Source organism: Herpailurus yagouaroundi, unplaced genomic scaffold (assembly GCF_014898765.1).
Source record: "Herpailurus yagouaroundi ecotype Mexico unplaced genomic scaffold, PumYag 220, whole genome shotgun sequence".
NCBI classification, from domain to species: Eukaryota; Metazoa; Chordata; class Mammalia; order Carnivora; family Felidae; genus Herpailurus; species Herpailurus yagouaroundi.
The window spans coordinates 5,551,847-5,573,757 of NW_024412451.1; the positions used below are offsets into that span (position 1 = coordinate 5,551,847).

At 53.3% G+C, this 21,911-nt stretch overlaps 1 protein-coding gene across 6 annotated transcripts in view; it reads left to right on the plus strand.

The window, feature by feature from the left end:
• The window catches only part of CPT1C (carnitine palmitoyltransferase 1C), a 19,519-nt gene extending 2,773 nt beyond the window's left edge, over positions 1 to 16,746 (plus strand). For 3 of the 6 annotated variants that reach the window (XM_040457771.1, XM_040457770.1, XM_040457769.1), the window contains 17 exons: positions 3,064 to 3,203; positions 4,964 to 5,135; positions 5,368 to 5,469; positions 5,586 to 5,723; positions 9,406 to 9,483; positions 9,711 to 9,818; positions 9,922 to 10,006; positions 10,319 to 10,514; positions 10,658 to 10,840; positions 11,296 to 11,401; positions 13,264 to 13,380; positions 13,730 to 13,894; positions 14,154 to 14,288; positions 14,945 to 15,097; positions 15,561 to 15,674; positions 15,805 to 15,897; positions 16,427 to 16,612. In XM_040457771.1, the coding sequence (XP_040313705.1) occupies positions 3,064 to 3,203; positions 4,964 to 5,135; positions 5,368 to 5,469; positions 5,586 to 5,723; positions 9,406 to 9,483; positions 9,711 to 9,818; positions 9,922 to 10,006; positions 10,319 to 10,514; positions 10,658 to 10,840; positions 11,296 to 11,401; positions 13,264 to 13,380; positions 13,730 to 13,894; positions 14,154 to 14,288; positions 14,945 to 15,097; positions 15,561 to 15,674; positions 15,805 to 15,897; positions 16,427 to 16,612 (2,271 nt within the window). Of the gene's footprint in view, positions 1 to 3,063; positions 3,204 to 4,963; positions 5,136 to 5,367; positions 5,470 to 5,585; positions 5,724 to 9,405; positions 9,484 to 9,710; positions 9,819 to 9,921; positions 10,007 to 10,318; positions 10,515 to 10,657; positions 10,841 to 11,295; positions 11,402 to 13,263; positions 13,381 to 13,729; positions 13,895 to 14,153; positions 14,447 to 14,944; positions 15,098 to 15,560; positions 15,675 to 15,804; positions 15,898 to 16,426 lie in introns of those variants that run through there. The other 3 variants (XM_040457773.1, XM_040457774.1, XR_005785322.1) reach the window with 3 other exon arrangements.
• Positions 16,747 to 21,911: the final 5,165 nt, after the last annotated feature.

A 21,911-nucleotide genomic window follows, 5' to 3' on the forward strand; every position in this document is an offset into this window, starting at 1 on the left:
CCCGACTCAAAGCAACCGCTGTTCTGGTTTCTATACTTATAAGTGGATTTTGACTAGTGCTGCATTGTTGAAAATTTTGGCCATCCACCCCTACTTTTGAGTCAAAACCTAAAGCCCTTCTCAGAGTCAGTCCCCTATGCCTGGTGGGCCCCACCAGACCCTGTCATTAGTATTAATTGATCATTGTAATAGTGATCGTTCTTCCCTTTCTATCACATAGCTGCCTCTCTCCCTGTGGGACATTGGGTGCTCTTCTGTCCTTTCTCTTCCATTCTGGGACCTTAGGAGCCACCCTGAAGTCGTAGCTCCTGGAACTTGGTTTCAGGGTGAGGGCTGTGCCCTCAGCAACCGCAGGGCTGAAATCGCATAGACGTCCTGCTAAGCCATAACTTGGTCACTTATAAAATGGCGTCCCTGACAGTCCCGGCCTCGAGGGATTGTTGTAAGCATGAGCTGTCTTAGCAGAAGGTCTGATGCAGGGAAGTGACCGCTCCAACATCGCCACTCTTTTTTTTTTTTTTTAATTTTTTTTAATGTTTTTATTTTTGAGACAGAGAGAGACCGAGCATGAACGGGGGAGGGGCAGAGAGAGAGGGAGACACAGAATCGGAAGCAGGCTCCAGGCTCCGAGCGGTCAGCCCAGAGCCCGACGCGGGGCTCGAACTCACGGACCTTGAGATCGTGACCTGAGCCAAAGTCGGACGCTTAACCGACTGAGCCACCCAGGCGCCCCCAACATCGCCATTCTTACGATCCTGGTGGTTCCACATAGGTCGTAAGTGCTGGGTGCCCTCTGGCGTGTTATTAACTTCTCTGAGTCTCTGCCTCCTCGTTTTGAAAATCACATCAGGTCATATTTAGTGTGTTTTGGGCTCTACACTCACCAAACCCTTTAAATCTATTGCTTGTGTGTGACCCTTGATTTCAGGGTCGTGAGTTTGAGCCCCGTGTGGGGTGTAGAGATGACTTAAAATCTTTTTTTTTTTTTTAATTTTTGAAGTTTGTTTATTGATTTTTGAGAGGGGCAGAGACGGCGCGAGCAGGGGAGGGACAGAGAAGGAGAGAGGGAATCCCAAGCAGGCTCCATGCTGCCAGGCGCAGAATGAGATGTGGGGCTCGAACTCACGACCTGAGCCAAAACCAAGAGTCGGAGGCTCAACGGACAGAGCCGCCCAGGTGCTCCCCAAATAAAATCTTTTACAAATAAAACTCAGAATAAATAAATGTATGGCTCACCCGATCTTCATTATAGCCTTCTAAGGTAGACCTATTCTCTGTCCCACTTTACAGATGAGGAAACAGAGGCCCAGAGAGGTGCCTTCAACTTTCCCAAGGTCACACAGCTGCCAAGATGCAGTGCTCCAGGCAGGACTAGAATTAGCAGTCTGGCTGTGGAACCCATACCCACGCCTGCTATCCTGCTTTTCCAGAACGTGGTCCCAGGACCCATGCCATGGGGCTGTTGTGAATGACGTGCAGGGGGTCATTTGGGCCAAGCACGTGGCACAGCGCACATGTGGGCTGTTCGGCAGCAGGAGGGCAGAGTGTTTCCTGAGATGGTTTCCAGATGAATATGAGAGGCAGCGGACCCCAGGCGCCCCCGTGTGGAACTTTGCACTATATCCTGTTGCATTAGGGTCACAAGACATCTGGACGATTTGAGGGGTTGACAGTGGGCCCTCCCTGGCTTGGGACACGTTCTTCAAACTTCTTGTCTGCTCACTTTCTTCGCCCCTGCGATAGAGATAGTGGTATTTACTACTGTTTTGCTGAGATACAGGGCAATGCAATGATTTATTGAGGCATCTTGTCCTTGGGAAGGGCTCTGGAGACGTTTCCCGTTATTACGAAGCCCCGTTCTACCGCGATCCCGAGCCCCGGATAAAGGAAGAGACTGCTTCTCTTAAAAAGAGATAATAAGCAACCAAAGAACCACGGTTGCCAGTAACCTTTTCTTGCCATACCAAGGGAAGATCGTCACATAAATAAATCCCCAACAGGAAGTAGGGTAGCCATAGAAAGAAAGGAGCATTGGTAATGATGTTCACTGAGCGCTTACTGTGTGCCTGGCTCTGAGCTATGCAATTCACTACCCTCCCCCCTCCCCCATGCCCCGCCAGCCCTCTTTGCTTAGCCCACGGTCCCTAATGCCACCTGCCACACTACCCTAAATCCTTTACCGACGTAGCTATTGCTCTGTCCCCCAGGAGAGCAGGAATCTTGATGTCTTATCACTGCTGTAGGACCACAATAACTGTTTGTGGGAGGACATTTTCTCATCCCGTCCTCATGACAGTCCCAGGAGCCAAGTACTGGGATTGTTCCCATTCCACAGATGAGGAAACAGACACAGAGAGGTGAAGCCACTTGCTCGCGGTCACTCAGCTTGTTAGTGACAGAGCAGAGGTTTGAGCCCAGGGCCCCAGAGCCCAAGTTCTAAACCGTGATCTCTGAGGCTCTCCCATTTGTTAAATGTGGGAAGAGAGAACGCGGTTTCTGGAGCCCTGATGGCAACGAATAGCAGCTCTTATCATGCTCTCTGTGTGACTTTGAACCCGAGTGGTTTCTTTTGCAAAATTAGATCGCCTGAGTACCTGCCGCACAGAGATGTTGGGGGGGTTTTAAGAGTTCCGCCTTGGAAAAGGGGCCGGGCAGGTAGTGAGCGCTGGTTAAGCGTTAGGTATTTCCATGCACTTCCCCAGCACTTCTGCATTCCTCATTCATTCCATAGCCATGAAGTTCTAGAAGGCCTGCTGAGCTCCAGGCCCTGCAGTATATGGAGGGCCATTTTGCCTGGGAGTGACCTCCTCCAGGGAGCCCTCCCTGACTCCTCCAAGCGGAGCATCCTGCTCAGGGCTCTTGTGCCTGCCTTGTTTTTATGTCATTAGCACTCGTTTCGTTCCTGACTGACTTCCCTGAGGGCATGACCCAGATCTCTCTGGTCCCCACTGGGTCTTGAGCACCCAGCTTGGGATTCAGCGCACACTGGGTGCTCTGTCGATGTCTAAGAATGGTGCTTAGAGGAGGATTAATTGATTGAATGGGTGCCTTTCCTCCCTGCAGAATGACTTTCTTACTGGTGTGTTCCCTGCCAGCCCCCTCAGCTGGCTCTTCCTCTTCAGTGCCATTCAGCTCGCCTGGTTCCTCCAGCTGGATCCTTCCCTAGGACTGATGGAGAAGATCAAAGAGTTGCTGCCAGACTGGTGAGCTCCCCCGCTTGAGCCCAGTAACCTCCCTAATTCCTCCCCTTCCACCCAGTAAGCTTCTCTATCAGTGTGATGTGCCTGCTAAAGAGAAGTAATCTCTGAGACTTACTTTGGGTCAGATTAATAAAGGTACAGCATGAGTAAAAAGGAGGTGATTTCCCCCCTTCTCTCTGCCTATTTTCCATCCGGTCTGTTTCTTGCTAAGGGGGATGCTGACCAACTAGAAAATATCTAGACATGGTTATATAAACACCGAGAAAAGCAGGAGCCCTACTGGCCTTCAGTTGTGTAGCCTTAGGCAAGAGACTTAACCATTCTCGGTGTTAGAGTCTTCCTCCATAAAATATAGGTAATAGGGACATCTGGGTGGCTCAGTCAGTTAAATGTCTAACTTGGGCTCAGGTCATTATCTTGTGGTTCCTGAGTTCGAGCCCCGTGTTGGGCTCTGTGCTGACAGCTTAGAGCCTGGAACCTGCTTCAGATCTGTGTTTCCCTCTCTCTTTGCCCCTCCGCGGCTCACACTGTTTCTCTCTGTCTCAAAAATAAATAAACGTTAAAAAAAACTTAAATATAGGTAATAAGGCCACCTGGGTGGCTCAGTCAGTTAAGTGTCTGACTTCAGCTCAGGTCATGATCTTGAGGTTCATGAGTTCGAGCCCTGTGTCGGGCTCTGTGCTGATAGCTCAGAGCCTGGAGCCTGCTTCAGATTGTGTCTCCCTCTCTCTCTGCCCTCCCCCGCTAACACTCTGTCTCTCTCTCTCTCTCTCAAATAAAAGTAAACATAAAAAATATTTTTAAAAAACCTTAAAAAAAAATATATATATATATATATAAGTAATAATAATTGCTTCCTGGGGCCGTTGGCAGGCAAAAACAGAAACAAAAGCATGCACGTGGATGGGCACCTGGCCGGCTCAGTCAGTGGAGCACGCGATTCTTGATCTCGGGTTGTGAGTTTGAGCCCCATGCTGGGTGTAGCGATTACTTAAAAATAAAATCTTAAAAAAAAAAAAAAAAAAAGCATGCACGTGGTGTATTCCGTACAGTGCCGGAAGGTTACTAAATGGGAGTGGTTGTGTTATTATAATTGCCATTTGGGGGGACGGTTTGGGAGCTGGGTGTGGGGGAAGTGACAGGTTCTAATTCTTGGCTTCGTCCTCCTGGGGAAGAAGGTTCAGATTTTGTACAGACAGTCCCAAAGGGCAGACCCAGGATCAGAGGTAGAAATTTCCAGGAAGGCTAGACGTACCCAGTCTACAGAGGGGAAGCAACTCGCTCCTAGTCCTCCAGGTGGGATTTGCTCATATGTCTATCTGATTGCCACTTTGCAAATACGTTGATTTACTGTGGTTTTAGATCAGCAGTTTTTTAAAATTTTTAAAAATTTTTTAACGTTTTTATTTATTTTGAGAGAGAGCGAGCAAGCGAGCATGAGCAGGGGCGGGGCAGGGAGAGGGAGAGAGAGAATCCCAAGCAGATTCCACACTGTCAGCGCAGAGCCTGATGAGGGGCTTGAACCCACAAACCATAAGATTATGACCTGAGCTGAAATCAGGAGTCAGACGCTTAACTGACGGAGCCACCCAGGTACCCCTAGGAAACTCGATTTCTACGACTGACTCCAATTCTAGAAGATAGGCCCCCAGTCAAATATCAGGGTCAGAGACTCTCAGGAAGAGCAGGGGCTGGTGGGGCTGGAAGGAAGGGGCGTTCTGAGGCCAGGAGACCCAGGCCCGGTGTCTCTTTCACTCCCCCAGGGGTGGACAGCACCACAGGCTTCGGGGAGTCCTGGCAGCCGCGCTGTTTGCTTCGTGCCTGTGGGGAGCCCTGATCTTCACGCTTCACGTGGCCCTGAGGCTGCTTCTGTCCTACCATGGCTGGCTCCTTGAACCCCACGGAGCCATGTCCTCCCCCACCAAGACCTGGCTGGTATGTGAAGGCCAGAGCCCTGCTCAGGCCCTCCGGGGACCCACTTCTCTATGTCCCTCTCTCTGGGACCCTGTCCCTCTCTCTCTGGTCTCTACGCCTCCCCTGGGTCTGTCCCCCCATTCTCTGGGTGTCGACCCCATTCTCTCTGTAGGTTGCCATGTACAACCCCCGATCCCGGTCCCGGATCCCAGGGAGGGGTGCAGTGACCCACTAATTCCCCGCTTCCCTCCAGGCCCTGGTCCGCATCTTCTCCGGTCGCAATCCGATGCTGTTCAGTTACCAGCGCTCCCTGCCACGCCAGCCCGTGCCCTCCGTGCAGGACACCGTGCGCAAGGTGGGCCCGCCCGCTCCCTCCACGTGGGGCGGGAGGCGGCCGGGGGGGGGGGGGGGGGGGGGGGGCGCGGGCCCGCGGGCGGGCGCGCGACCTACCATCTGCTCCTTGCCCCTCAGTACCTGGAATCTGTCCGGCCCATCCTCTCCGACGAGGACTTCGACTTGACGTCTGTCCTAGCGCAGGAATTCTTGAGGCTGCAGGCGTCGCTGCTGCAGTGGTATCTGCGGCTCAAGTCCTGGTGGGCGTCCAATTACGTGAGTCCCCCACCCTGAACGCGGAGGTTCTGAGCCCGCCTTCCTAAGGCGGGGGTTCTACGCCCCGCCCCCGACACGCCCACAACCTGCAGGCCCGCCCCCTGCTCCGCGTTCTGAGCCCCGCCCACACGCTCCCGTAGTTTAAACCCCGCCCTAGATGCTCCAATATTCTGAGCTGCTCGTACTCTCCAATATCCATCGTGTGCTAACATTTTGAGCCTCTCCCGGGACCTGCATGCTCCGACGTGAGCCTGACATCCATAATCTAAGCCCCGCCTCCAGGGCCTGCCCACATCCACAGCTCAGCCCCCAACCCTCCCGGATTGGAACCAGAATTCCCGGACTTGGACGGTTCAGCTCCTTGCCCGGCAGGCCAGCGGTCTAAACCCCCCGCCCCCAGAGTTGTTCTGGTTTTATCCCCTCCTTTTGAGTAAGGGCATCCTCCCCAAATGGGCTTCTATGCCGAGTTCAGGAGCTAGGCCTTTGGTAGTACTCTGATTTGAGCTCCTTGGGAAACTGAGGCACAGAGCAAGACAGCAACTCACTCAAATCGGGGCTTACAGGCCTCCTATTCTGTAGGAGGAAGTCATAAATAGGGGGCAGGCAGTGTGGGATCAGGTGGAGGTAGCAGCGAAGAAAGGTGGGGTGGTGTGAGCGTCTGGGGGGTGGGGTGGTCTGGGGACGCCGCCACTGGACGAGAGGATCAGGATTCCAGGAGGAGTAGTTACTAGGTCTGAGCCCTGAGGGTTGGACAGAATTTGAACCGGTGCGGTTGGTAGAAGGGAATGGGCCGAGCGGAGGTGAGTAGTACGGCGGTTGTAGGACATGGGCTGGGAACCAGGAGGGCATCGCTCGCTGGGACACAGGGATTGAAGGGTGGTCGTCAAGAGAGGGAATGGTTGAGTGGCGGGGAGTGGCCTGAACTCCAGCTGAGGATCCTGGACTTTTTATTGGGGGTGCTAGGGAGCCATGGGAGTATTCTGAACAGGGGAAGGTCAGGATCAGCTCTGGTGTGGGGGAAAGACAGGAGGGGAGACACTGGAGGCTGGGAGGCTGGAGAGGATGCGGTGGGGGGGGGGGGGGCGGGGGGAGAAGAAGGACAGGGGGGGGGGGGCAGATGGGCCGGGGGATATGAAGGGGGGGGGGGGGGGGGGGGGGGGGGGGGGGGGCTGGGACTGTCAGGCTGGGGGTGAGGAGATGCCAAGGGTGGCGCCTACGGGCCTCACGTGGTGGGGGGACGGCGGGGGTGTCCCTGAGATGGGGAGAAGGGAAGCAGCTCTGGGGCAAAGGCACTGAGCTCCATGGGGGCAGGTGTGACAGGCCTGAGGGGTGCCGGGGACCTGCCCTGGGGCAGCTGGAGACCTGGGTGGAGGCTCAGGAAAGAGGCCTGGGTGACAGCATTGGACTTGAAAGGGAGGAGGAGCTGACACAGAGCCACGAGGGGCAGCAGCACGGACAAGCGCTATGGAGGGGACCGAGTCGTGTCTGGAGAGGGAGAAGGGAAGCCAGGCCTTAGGTTTTACATTTTTTTCCTTCAAGCTCTTGGACCGGAGTCTGTTCCAATGCACATGCGCGTGTGCGTATGCGCGCGCGTGTGTACGTACACGCGCCCGCACACACACACGATGTATGTATTTCATTGGACTTCTAAGGCACCACCAATTATAACATATCCTGTTATCTTATGTATAACAAAAAAAAATGTGAAGGCCAACTAAAGTCTGACACCGTGCTTTCCTCTCACTTAGACTTTTTATCTATATTTTTTATTTATGCTATGTAAATTTTATTTCTATATTACATGTAATTTTTTAAAAATTTGTTTTAACGTTTATTTGAGAGAGAAAGAGACAGAGCACGAGCGGGGAAGGGGCAGAGAGAGAGGGAGACACAGAGGCGGAAGCAGGCTCTAGGCTCCGAGCTGTCAGCACAGAGCCCAACGTGGGGCTCGAACCCACGAGCTGTGAAATCATGACCCGAGCTGAAGTCGGACGCTGAACCGACTGAGCCACCCAGGAGCCCCTACATGTAATTTTCAATTGCATAATACATAATATGCTTATATGTTTTATAATTTGTAGAAAATATAGATTTAATATAGTATATAAAACATATGTAACCTAAATATGTATAATATTTGTGATAAAATGGACATAACATAAAATTTATCATTTTAGTCATTCTTAAAATACATTTTTAAACTTTATTTTACTTATTTTGAGAGAGAGAGAGAGAGCACAAGAGTTGCAGAGAGGAAAGGAGAGAGAGAGGATCCCAAGCAGGGAATCCCCATGTGGGGCTCGAACTCACGAACAGTGAGATCATGACCTGAGCCCAAATCAAGAGTCTGTCGCTGAACTGACTGAGCCATGGAATGGCCTCCATTTTAGCCATTTTTAAGTATGCAATTCAGTGGTATTAAGTGCATTTGCCGTGTCTGGAACCATCAGAACCATCTATTTCCAGAACTTTTTCATCATCCCAAACAGAAACTCGGTACCTATTAAGCAATACATCCCCATTCCTGCTTCCTCGAAGTGCCAGGTAACCTCTAGTCTACTTATTATCTCTAGGGATTTACCTATTTTAGATTTTTCATGTAAATAAAATCATACACGATCTGTCCTTCTGTGTCTGACTCATATCACCTGGCATAATGTTTTTAGGGTCTGTCCGTGTCGCAGTGCACATCAGAACTTCATTCCTTTCTATATTAGCATTCCATTGTAAGAGCGCCTGGCAGGCTCAGTTGGAGGAGTGTGTGGCTCTTGACCTCAGGATTGCCAGTTCAAGTCCCACGCTGGGTGTAGAGGTTACTTAAAAGTAAAATCTTAAAAAAAAAAAAAAAATCCATTGTAGGGATAGGCTCCGTTTTGGTTGCCCATTCATCTTTTGTTGGACACTTGGGTCTTGGTGATATGTAGTTTTTTTAAGTTTTGCTTCTTTATTTCGAGAGAGAGTGTGTGAGCAGAGGAAGGGCAGAGAGAGGGAAAAAGAGAATCGCAAGCAGGCTCTCCACTGTCAGCATGAAACCGTGAGATCATGACCTGAGCCAAAATCAGGAATCAGATGCTCAACCGACTGAGCCACCCCTACTTTTTTTTTAAAGGAGGCTCCAGGCCCAACTTGAACTTGAACTCAGGACCCTGAGATCAAGACCTGAAATCAGAGTCTGTTGCTCCACTGACTGAGCCACCTACGTGCCCCTTGCCTTGTTCTTTTTTTTTTTTTTTTTTTTAATGTTTATTTACTTGTGAGAGACTGAGTGGAAGCGGGGGAGGGGCAGAGAGAGCCGCAGACACAGAATCTGAAGCAGGTTCAAGGCACCGAGCTGCCGGCGGGGCTGGAACTCATGAACTGCGCGAGATCATGACCTGAGCTGAAGTCAGAGGCTGAACCCACTGAGCACCCCCCCACCCCACCCCCCACCCCCCGGTGCCGTGTGCTTTTTTGAACAGCTTGGTAGCATTCCGGGACAGGAGTATAGCGCGATTTAGCTAACTGATCCCTAACTGATGGACTTCGGGGTTACTGCTGGTTACTGATCACGATGGCCTCCTTCATTGAGTTCCACCCTCAAGGACTCGGCCGCCAAGTCTTGGGGGTCCTGCCGCTCCCACTGCCCCGCTCCCCAGCTTGGCCGCAGCCACCCCAGCTGTGCGTCTCTCGGCCCCACTCCTAGGTCAGTGACTGGTGGGAAGAATTTGTGTATCTGCGCTCCCGGCACTCGCTGATGGTGAACAGCAACTATTACATGATGGTGAGGAGGGAACATCGGGGCTGGGAGCCGGGCGGGGCCGCCGTTCATGGATCTAGGGTTGGGATGTCTCTGTAGGAGGTGGAGTTTCGGGGCCGTGACCCGAATCAGAGTCTGTCGTTCACCATCCCGCCCTCTGTTGGGGTCAGGATCTGGGTTTGGGGGTCAGTGTCCCCGTGAGGGGCACGCCTGACCCCGGGCGCTTTGCGGTCCCCTCGGCTGGCCCCCAGGACTTCCTGTACGTCACTCCCACGCCGGTGCAGGCCGCTCGCGCTGGGAACGCGGTCCACGCCCTCCTCCTCTACCGGCACCGCCTGAACCGCCAGGAGATCCTGCCTGTAAGAGGGCCGCCCTGTGGGCCGGACACGGAGACTGCGGTCCTGTGGCCGTGGGGCCACGCGGGTCCTGGGAGGCAGTTCGGGAGCCCGTGGTCTCTTGCAGACTTTGCTGATGGGAATGCGGCCCTTATGCTCTGCCCAGTATGAGAAGATCTTCAACACCACGCGCATTCCCGGCATCCAGAAAGGTGAGATTCCTCTTGGCCCCGCACCGCACCGGCAGAGGCGTCAACGGTGTAGTAGCTGAGAGCATGGTCTCCTGGGTTCGAATCCCAGCTCCATCGCTCCCTAGCTGTGTGACCTGGGTCAGCTATTACCCTCTCTGAGCCTGGGTATCCTCGTCTCTGAAACCGGATTATAAGGGTGCACAGGGTAGTGAGGGTGAAATGAGTATTTAGGACAGTGCGAGCCACCCAGGAAGTGCCTGATAAATGACGCTTGTTCTTATTTTTGCCACTGACCTTCGCGCCCTCTGCACTTCCCCCCCGCGCCGCCCCTAGACCACATCCGCCACCTCCGCGACAGCCGACACGTGGCCGTCTTCCACCGTGGCCGATTCTACCGCGTGGGGACCCACTCCCAGAGCGGCCTGCTGTCCCCGCGGGCCCTGGAGCAGCAGTTCCAGCGAATCCTGGACGACCCCTCCCCCGCCTGCCCCCAGGAGGAGCATCTGGCGGCCCTGACCGCTGCTCCCAGGTGAGGGTGGGAGATCGGGGCCCCGGGGGCCCAGCCAGCCTCCCAGAGTTGTAGAAGGGCAAGGTTGGGGGCTGGGTGGGGGCTGGGCAGGGTAAAGGGCCAGCCTGGGCTCAGGTACAGTCACCCCCCCCCCCCCACCACAGGGATGTGTGGGCCCAGGTACGGAGTTCCCTGAAGACCCAGGCTGAGGATACCCTGGAGGCCGTGGAAGGAGCTGCTTTCTTCGTATCACTGGACTCGGAACCTGCAGGGCTCACCAGGGAGGACCCCGCAGCTACACTGGATGCCTATGCCCATGCCCTACTGGCTGGCAGGGGCCATGACCGGTGAGTCAGCCCCTAGACTCGAACCTCACCCCAACCTGTGACCCCAGAACCCGGTCTCCAGGCCTAGGACTCTGGACACTAGACAAGCAGACCCTGGACCCCAGACCTGGGACTTCCATACCTAGAGATCCTCAGACAACTTCCTAGATGTGCACGAGGCACCCTTGTGATTTCTGAGGTTCCCGGAAGAATCCCCCTAACCCCTCAGCTCCCCGTGAGCCTTGAACCTTTCTTGGCATGTTCCCTCGAAATGTCCCAATTTTCCAAGCCTTAGACATGCCTCAGAAACCATCTAGACTGCCTGGTGGAGACCTCCACCCTCTTAGAGATCCCTATACCAGCCCTGTTTCCAGAAACATCCCCCCACCCTGACACTCCTGCATTTTCCACCAAGAGCACCCAAGTTCCTTCTTGGCCCTGGCTCTCTGGTGACCACTTTGAATTCTTGCCTGCAGCTGGTTTGACAAATCCTTCACTTTAATCGTCTTCTCCAATGGGAAGCTGGGTCTCAGCGTGGAGCACTCGTGGGCCGACTGCCCCATCTCAGGACACATGTGGGAGGTAAGGCAGCCAGTCCCCTCCTGCCCTGGGGACCATCGGCCCCGTTTCCAAAGACCTTCCTCTCCAGGGCCTTACGCTTAGGGGGAAGACAGAGGCTCAGACAAGCAGATACCAGATGGGGGGCGGGGGGGCACCCAGCAAAGAAAAGAGGGTCTGGGATTATGACCTTTTGAAGAGTTGGCAGCCGGGGCTCAGAGAAGGGAAGTGATTTGCCCAGAGTCACAGAGCCAGGAATTGCAGAGCAAGAACATGGATCCAGAATGTTCTGAGAGCAGAAAATGAGGCCTTTCAATCACAATACACTGAATCAGTGTGATGGCTTGCTGTGTGACCTTGGGAAAGTTACTCCCCTCCTCTGAGCCTCATTTCTCCCCTTCATCAGATAGAAGGGTTGGAGTTTCTTTTTTCTGTAAGCTCCCATCCAGTCCTAAGAACCTTAGCATCTCGATCTTCTCTCTTTTTTTATTTTTTTTTACATTTTTTTTTAAAGTTCATTTATTTATTTTGAGAGAGAGAGCAGGGAGGAGCAGAGAGAGAGGGAGAGAGAGAGACTCCCAAGCAGGCTCCACCCTGTCAATGCAGAACCCGATGCGGGGCTTGAACTCACGAAATGTGGTATCATGATCTGGGCTGAAACCAAGAGTCGGGTGCTTCACTGACTGAGCCACCCAAGCACCCCTCTATTTTCTCTTTTTTTCTTAGTCCCTAAATCATAGCAGGTGCCGTCTACACCCTCTCAGGTTCCCACTCTTCCATAGCATTGCATGAGGTACTGGGTGAGGCCCAGGGTGGGATCCAGCGTGTTTGAGGGGAAGGGAGGCCCCTTTCAGATCTTAGGAACAGCCCTGGGTAAGCATGGACTCTTCTGTACCTGTTTCGCTTTGTAAGATGGGAGTTTTCCCCCTTTGATGATATTGGCCGATGAAACTGTCAACTCAGTTTAACTTTCAGACCCTTCATATCAACCTGTGGTCTCTGCGCATCAACTTTGAGTGAAGAGATGTCACATAGAGTATGATAAAGATACGTGGAAACTCCAAGGCATAAAGTGTTTCTTGATGTTTGTTTCTAATGCGGAAATGGGGATCTTTATCCCGTCTCCCTAAGTTATCGTGAGAATAAGGGAAAGGCTGCTGGGTAGCAGGTGCTCGACCAGGGCTGATTTAAAATATTTAACAACTTGGGGCGCCTGGGTGGCGCAGTCGGTTAAGCGTCCGACTTCAGCCAGGTCACGATCTCGCGAGATCTCGCGTGATCTCGCGTGAGTTCGAGCCCCGCGTCGGGCTCTGGGCTGATGGCTCAGAGCCTGGAGCCTGTTTCCGGTTCTGTGTCTCCCTCTCTCTCTGCCCCTCCCCCGTTCATGCTCTGTCTCTCTCTGTCCCAAAAATAAATAAACGTTGAAAAAAAAAATTAAAAAAAAAAATTTAACAACAAAAACAAAACTAAATAAAAAATAAAATAAAATAAAATTTAACAACCATCAGGGCGTGGGCACCACTCAGTCAGAATGGACACCGACCCCCTTGGCGGCCCATGCTGTGCTGGGCTTTATCTCTCTGGTCTCAGGATCCTGGTGGGGGTGAGGGTAGGGGGTGTCTTGGGAAGTCGGGGGCCACCGTTGGTGGCTTTTTGTCTACTAGTCAGAAGTAAAGGGCCAGTAGGCACCAGCTGAGTATTGGTATCGGACTTACTCTCAATGAACTTGAACCTGAGAACCCACCTGTGAACATCAGAGGTTTCTGTTTCTCAACGACTGCCCCCCCCTCCAACCCCCAGAAGGGACTTACGAAAGCAAGTCCCTGGTTAGAGAGCCCTCAATCCAGAGGGAGGAAGGGACTCTGACAGCCTCTGTTTGTACACAGTTCACTCTGGCCACAGAATGTTTTCAGCTGGGCTACTCAGCCGACGGCCACTGCAAAGGGCATCCTGATCCCTCACTGCCCCAGCCCCAGCGGCTGCACTGGGACCTTCCAGAGAAGGTGAGACTGGGCTCCCGGGCCTCTCCTCCAAGTCTGCAACCCCCTGGCTTTGACTCTAATCTCATCCCCATCCCCAAACTCAATCCCACCCCGGGCCCATCTCCAATCCCAGCCCAATCCAGTCCTCCCCACCTGAAACCCCAACCCCATCCCCGACCCAGTTCGGTCTTCAGCCCAACCTCAGTCCCACCCCCCATCATTAATCCAGCCCTTCAGCTCCACGGTCCCCATTTCCACATTCCACCCCTACCCTGACTCGATTTCCACCTTCACTTCCCTCCCCACTCCCAGTTCTAACCCTACCCCATCTGTAACCCCAGCCATCCCTCCCTCCTTCCTCCTCTGGCAGATCCATCTGTCCATCTCTCTAGCCCTGAGGGGAGCCAAGACCTTGTCTGGAAACGTTGACTGCCATGTCTTCCCCTTCTCCCACTTCGGCAAGAGTTTCATCAAACGCTGCCACCTCTCTTCAGACAGCTTCATCCAGATGGCCTTGCAGCTGGCCCACTTCCGGGTCAGTTGGGTTCCTCGACCCCAACCCCTTCTCGGGACCTTGGTTCCCCTGGGCCCCCAAGACCTCCCTTGTCAGCCCCTTTGGTGACGCTTTTTTGGTCATGGCCACTGTGGGGTCGCCATCTTGATTTCTCTCCCCCAGCCACACATTGTCCCGGCAGGAGGAGGCGGGAGGTCCACACAGAGGTGGGTCAAGTCTGTGATTTCCAGAGCCCGGCTGACAGGCTTCTCCCTTCCTTGCCGCCCCCCCCCCCCCCCAGGACAGGGGTCAATTCTGCCTGACTTATGAGTCAACCATGACTCGCTTGTTCCTGGAAGGCCGGACGGAGACGGTGCGATCTTGCACCAGAGAGGCCTGCAACTTTGTGAGAGCCATGGAGGACAAAGAGAAGACAGTGGGTGTGGGCCTCGTTTTGAGGCTTTGGTCATTTCCACATACTCGTTCATACACTTGCAAATATTTATGGAGCACCTTCTGAGGACCGGGACCCATGATGGGCATTATGGACAAAGGAGGACCCAGACCTGGTCTCCTACCTCAAGGAGCTCACTGGTGGGGAGAGACAGAGATATTTCAGTGCAGTGTGATACTTGCTTTAGTTGGGGGGGGGGGGGGGCGGCGCACAGGGCACTGGGGGAGCACCTAACAGGGATCTCTGGTTCCACAATGTGTCTCTCTTTGATTATGTAGCCTCTATGTCACCTTAGGACTTCCATTTGTACCCTTCCACATATTCCCAACATTACCTGTCTGCTCAGAACCCCCCCCACGCACCTCTGTTCCCTTTCCCGCTACCTATTATGGTTCAATGGAAGGACCTGGGGCCCTGGATCAGACAGACCTGGGAACCCACCTGCCTCTGCTTTGCCTTGTGACCCTGGGCAGGTGACTCCCCCTCTCTGAGCCTGTTTCCCCTCCGCAAAGTAGAATTGGTATCTCTGCCTTGCAGGGATTTTGCAAGCTGGGTTGAGGCCAGGGGTGTGGCAGGCCCCAGCAGTAAGCCCACTTCCTGTCTTTCCATGACCTGTGACCTCCTCGGGGGGACCCCAGGAACCACAGCGCCGTGCCATGTTCCGCCTGGCCGTGGAAAAGCACCAGGCTCTGCTGAAGGCCGCGATGAGCGGACAGGGGGTCGACCGCCACCTCTTCGCTCTCTACATCGTGTCCCAGTTCCTGCACCTGCAGTCGCCTTTTCTGGACCAGGTTAGGGTGCAGGGAAAGAGGGAAGCGGGGAACCACGGGAGAAGAGAGGGACTTCAGGACGAGGAGGGTGAGGTGGGCAAAAGGAGGTGTTAGAGGAGAGAGTTGGGGCCGGGGCGGTGCTGCAGCAAGAGAGGAAGGGAGAGGGCAGGGAGGGAAGAGGGGGAGAGGGAAGGGGAGAGGAGGCGGGGTCAGGGAGGCGAGGGGGCGGGGTCAGGCGGGGGCGTGGTCAGGAAGACCGAGGGAAAGGCGGTTCCAGCAGAACTGAACCCGCGCGGTCGGAAAGGGGAGGCTGGGGTCAGGGAGGAGAAGGGCAGAGCCAACAATGCGGCGATCTGGGGGAACTAGGCCGTCGGGGGGCGAGGGGGAGGTCGGAATGGGCCCGGGCTGCGTGGAATGGAGCTGAGTCAACGGGGCGCGGACCGGCTGGTCATTTGGTCTTCACCGTCTTCTCTCTGTCGGTCAGGTTCACTCGGAGCAGTGGCAGCTGGCCACCAGCCAGATCCCCGTTCAGCAAATCCACCTGTTCGACGTCCACAATTACCCCGACTATGTTTCCTCTGGTGGGGGATTCGGGCCTGTGAGTGCCCCGGGGCCTGACCCCACCTCCCTGGACGTGGGCCCCGAGGGAGGAGGGCCTGCGCTCCTGCCTAGTTGGGGAGGAGGGGCCCGGAGGCTAGTTTGTTCCCCCTCCCTCTGCCCCTCTCCAGGCGGATGACCACGGTTATGGGGTTTCGTACATCTTCATGGGGGATGACACCATCACCTTCCACATCTCCAGCAAAAAATCTAGCACAAAAACGGTGAGACAGGGGTGCCTGGGTGGCTCCGTTGGCTAAGCCTCCGACTTCAGCTCAGGCGTGATCTCACTGTTTGTGAGTTCGAGCCCTGCCTCGGCTGTATGCTGACAGCTCAGAGCCTGGAGCCTGCTTCAGATTCTGTGTGTGTGTCTCTTTCTCTGCCCCTCTCTTGCTCATGCTCTGTCTTCTCTCTGTGTCGCTCTGTCTCTCTCTCCCAAGAATAAACATTAAAAAAAATTTTTAATGGGGAGACAGGCTGGAACCACCCCCCCCCCCCCCCCCCCCCACTGCACTCTCCTCCCTCAGGACCCAGGGGTCTGGACTCCTAGCTCCCTCTTCTCCTACAACCTAGGAGTCCAGACCAGCTCCCTCTTCTACAAGCTAGGAGTCCAGACTCCTAGCTCAATGCTGCCCCCGGACCCAGAATCCCAGTCCCCTGCCGCCTCCTCCCTCAGACCAGCCCTCTTGTCTTCCAGTGCCGAGGAACCCCCTGTCCCGGCTCCTCCTGGACATGACGTGTTTCTCCTTCCAGGACTCCCACCGGCTGGGGCAGCACATTGAGGATGCATTGTTGGATGTGGCCTGCCTATTCCAGGAGGGGCCGCGCCCTAAGCTCAGGTGCAGAGGGTTACAGGAGGAGGACTCGGGGCACAGGCATGGCTCTCTCTCCTGCCACACTGGGGGCTCCAGGCCCCCCACAAAATCCACCAACCTTTGACCCCTTCCCCCAGGGAGCTGGCCTCCCCAAGAACTAGGGAGAGGGTCTCGACGACTGGGTTGGTGCAGGACAAGAGGCAGCCTGTTTGGGTTTGGAAATCCCGCATCTGGTCCAATAAAGACGTGTAAGCTGGGTGTGTGGTGTTCGCTGTGCTGTTGGGCTCACGGGGGGTGGGGGGGGTGATGATCAGGGTGGAGGAGAAGAAAAGTTCCCCTCCATCCCCAGGCCCAACCACGAATTCTCCATTACGATCAATTTCAGGCACATCCCCCAACCCTGCCCACTCCTACTGAATTCCCGGCTCCAGTCACACCAGACCCAACCATCCGAGGCCAGTCTCAGTCAAATAACCCCACAAATTCTCATTAGCCCAGTTCCTGCTGCCCCAACACCACTGCCCACCCCAAACATCAAGATCGACGCCATTCCAGCCACCCTTGTTGAGACCTCCGATGAACCCCCCAAAATTCTTATTCCTCAGCCCAACCCCAGCCATTCCAACCTCCCCCTCAGTGACGGATGCCACACCCACAACTGGGAAAGGCTCTGTCTAATGTTCCGCCTGACCGTTGTCGCGATTCCAAAACCAATGACTCTGCAACGCCACACCCCACTACCCCCAACAACACAACCACAACCGGAAGCATACAAACGGCGCAAAAACATCCAACTCCAACCTCCATCACCCGACCAAAACTGCCATCCAATCTCCGCCATATCCCAAACTTAAACTTGACCCAGAGTTATGCTTTAAACACCGCACTCCTCGATCACACCGCTACTCGACCCCCAGTACCACTACGATGCCTGCCGGCTCAACTCAAGCCGTATCACCACCAACCCCGTCTGACCACACCAAGGCCCCAGTGATCCAGCCCACCAGTGCCATGATTCCTGTACTCCATGACGCCAAGCCCTGTGGTCTCCACCAGCTCAAGCGTAACAACACACAAGCCCAACAACAAATTAAAACCGTGCACAGCTTAACCGCCACCAACCCAAACCTTCAGACCCAACCCACTAACTCTGGTACTTTCAAAAATGTCGACAAGCGGGGCACCTGCCCGGCTCAGTCAGTAGAGCGTGTGGCTCTTGATCTTGGGATCGTGAATTCAAGCTCCATATTGGAGGTCAAGTTTACTTAATTAAAAACATTTTTTGGGGGGCGCCTGGGTGGCACAGTCGGTTAAGCGTCCGACTTCAGCCAGGTCACGATCTCGCGGTCCGTGAGTTCGAGCCCCGCGTCAGGCTCTGGGCTGATGGCTCAGAGCCTGGAACCTGTTTCCGATTCTGTGTCTCCCTCTCTCTCTGCCCCTCCCCCGTTCATGCTCTGTCTCTCTCTGTCCCCCCCCCCAAAAAAAAAAAAAAAAGTTGGAAAAAAAAACATTTTTTTTTTCCACAAAGACTTTGACACTCTTCCCTCCACAAGGTGGACCTTAATCCTTCTCCCCTTGAGTATGGACTGGACTTAGTGACTCATTTTCCTAAAAGAATGTGGTAGAAGTGACTGATGTGAAAGATATCCTGGCTTCCTTCTTGTGCCCTCGGAATCACTTGCTCTGCGGGAAGCCGTCTGCCGTGTCATGGGGACATCCAAGCATGGATGACATCCATCCATGATGATGACATCCATCATCTCCATGGAGAGGCCCACGTCATGAAGAACTGAGGCCTCCTGCCAACCACCAGGGAGGAACATGTGAGGGAACGATCTTTAAAGGAGAGTCTCCCACCCCATTCAGTCCTTCAGATGACTGCGGCCCAACTGACCTCTTAGATGTAACCTCATGGGAGACCCTGAGCCAGACTCCTGCCTTGCAGAGTTCCTGACTTTCAGAAACTGTGAGATAATAAATGTTTGCTGTTTTCGGCTGTCATGTTTTGTTGTTGTTGTTGTTGTTTTAATAGACAGCAGTAGAAAAGTTATGCAAACAGCAGGTACCTCAGTTTCAACCCCATATCCCTAACTAAATCCCATTTTCTATTTTTTTTTATTTTTTTTAACGTTTATTCATTTTTGAGACAGAGAGAGACAGAGCAGGAACGGGGGAGGGCCAGAGAGAGGGAGACACAGAATCCGAAACAGGCTCCAGGCTCCGAGCCGTCAGCCCAGAGCCCGACGCGGGGCTCGAACTCACGGACCGCGAGATCATGACCAGAGCCGAAGTCAGCCGCTTAACCGACTGAGCCACCCAGGCGCCCCGAAATCCCGTTTTCAAATCCATCCCCATGGAGGACAGAGCCTGAGGTAACCCCCAATGATCTCCCATCCTTGAGGTCCACACCTTTGTGTAATCCCCTTGAATGTGGGTAGGCCCATGGCTTGCTTCCAACCAGTATGACATTGCAAAGGTAATGGCGTATCACTCCCTTAATCTCTCCATGGGGTGAGGGATTGTCTTTTTTGGCTTGCAGTCATGTTGAGAAAGCCTCCTTACTAAAGAACTGCGGGTGGCTTCTAGAACCTGAGGGTCACCACCGCCAACATCCAGGAAAGCTCTGGGACCCTCAGTCAAACAGCCAAAAGAAAATGAATGGATTCCACCAACAGTCTAAGGAAGCTTGGGAGCGGCTCTCTCCCCAGTAGAGCCTCTGATGAAACCACAGCCCTGGTCAGTGCACGAGTTGTGCCCTGGAGAGACCCTGGAATGGAGAATCTTTTTCTTGTTTTAAGATCTTACTAGGGGCACCTGGATGGCTCAATCGGTTAAGCAGCTGACTCTTGATTTTGGCTCAGGTCATGATCTCACAGTTCATGGGATCGACCTCTATGACAGGCTCCTTGCTGGGCATGGGACCTGCTTGGCATTCTCTCTCTCCCTCTCTCTCTCTCTTTCCTTCTGCCCCTCTCCCCTCCTTTCACTCTCTTGCTCTCTCGATCTAAAATAAAAATAAAATAGGGGCGCCTGGGTGGCTCAGTCAGTTAAGCGTCTGACTTTGGCTCGGGTCATGATCTCGAGGCTTGTGAGTTCGGGCCCTGCGACGGGCTCTGTGCTGACAGCTCAGAGCCTGGAGCCTGTTTCGGATTCTGTGTCTCCTTCTCTCTCTGCCCCTCCCCCGCTCATGCTCTGTCTGTCTCTCCATAATAAATAAATGTTAAAAAAATAAAAACAAAAATAAATTGAAATAAAAATAAAATAAAATAATACAATATAAATTAAAAAATAAAAATAAAACATATTTTGTTTTATTTTATTATTTTATTTTATTATTTTATTTTTACATAATCTCTACAACCAGCAGGGCTCGAACTCACAACCCTGACATCAAGAGTCACATGCTCCACCAACTGAGCCAGCCAGCTGCCCCTGCAATGGAGAATCTAACAAAACTCTGCCTGGACTCGTGCCCTATGGAAATTAATGGGATAATCAATGTGCGTTTTAAGCCTCTAAGCTTGGGGTACCTTCTCATGCAGCAACAGAAAATGAACACAGTCCTCTGTTTCATCTCCCACTAAAACCATACCCCCTTCCTGTGAGGGAATAAATTCTGTTGTTCAAGTCACCCTGTTTCTGGCACTTTGTTATAGCAGCCTAAGAAAACCAACATAAAGGCCATTATTCAACCCACTGTACTGAGTTTTGATCATTGTTAGCCAAGAGGTTAACATTAGAAACAGAGTGAAAAGTGTATAGGCACCCTCTGTACTACATTGTTTTTTTGTTTTTTGTTTTGACTAGGCTCCACACCCAGCTCTGTCCGTCTGTCTCTGTCCAAAATAAATAAACCATTTAAAAAATTAAAAATAAAACTAAAACAGACTTTCTTGGGCACCTGGGTGGCTCAGTCGGTTGAGCGTCTGACTTTGGCTCAGGTCACAATCTCACAGTTTGTGAGTTCAAGCCCCGCATCGGGCTTGGCTGCTGTCCGCACAGAGCCGGCTTCGGATCCTCTGTCTGCCTCTCTCTCTGCCCCTCCCTCCCTCCCTGTCTCAAAAATGAATGAATGTTAATTTTAAAAAATAGACTTTATTTTTATTTTATTTTTTTTTAGTTTTTAAGGTTTATTCATTTTTCAGATACAGAGAGACCCAGCATGAGCGGGGGAGGGACAGAGAGAGAGGAAGACACGGAATCCGAAGCGGGCTCCAGGCTCTGAACCGTCAGCCCAGAGCCCGATGTGGGGCGCGAACTCACGGACCGCGAGATCATGACCTGAGCCGAAGTCAGACGCTTAACCGACTGACCCACCCAGGCGTCCCCAAAATAGCCTTTATTTTTTAGAGCAGTTTTAGGTTCACAGCAAAGGCACAAAGAGCTCCCATATACTCCCTGCCCCACTCCAGCCTCCCCATTCTCTCCATTCCCACCACCAGAGTGGGACATTGGCCACAATTGCTGAACCTACACTGACAGCTCATTGTCACTTAAGTGATCTTCTGTAAGGCCAAAATTTTTTCAAAATAAAGTGACTTTTTTTTTTTTTTTTTTTTTTTTGAGAGGTCTGTGTCTTTATCGGTGGAACAGGCGCGAAGCGGCTTGAAGGGGCGCCCGGATGGTGCCATGGAGGCTTGTAGGTGATGGGGAGCTCGCCCAGCTAGTGGCCAGTCATCTCGGGCATGATCTCCAGCTGGTTGAAGGTCTTGCCCCTGCAGACACCCACCGTGCTGCCTACCATCCCCGGCAGGACGATCGTGTCCCGCAGGTGCTCCTAAACCACCTGGGGCCTCTCCAGGTGCGAGCCTCCCTCTGGGCCTTGCGCAGGCGCCCTAGCAGGGAGTGCGGCTTCCTGCGCAGACTCCGGTTTAGCCGCTGCTGGGCGCTTTGCGGCTGCCTCCGCAGCTCTGGTCACGTCCCCCCCCGGCCCCCCCCCCCCCCCCCCCCCCCCCCCCATGATGGAGGTCCACGCCAATGCAGGCGAACTTGAACTTGAAGAAGGTGCGCTTCTTCCACTCCACTTCCGCCTCCTTGTCAGCTCTTCGGAAAGGTAAAATGACCATTTTACAAGTTATTGGAAGTACGTGCTGAGGGGTTCTCGTGACAAGGCCAACAAGTGTGGATCAGAGAATCGCGAGATGAGCATAAATATTGTCAAAGAAGAATTTGTTCACGTGGGCATTCAATAAGCATTTGTTAAATGGCAAAAAATATATGTAATTGTTTTTAAAGTTCCATCTTTTTTTTTTTTTTTTTTTTTTTTTTTTTTGAGAAAGAGACCTCATAAGCAGGGGAGAGGGGCAGAGGGAGAGAGAGAATCTTAAGCAGGCTCCACCCTGAGTGCGGGCTCGAACCCACGCCCCTGGGATCATGACCTGAGCCAAAATCAAGAGCTGGTCGCTCAACCCACTGAGCCACCC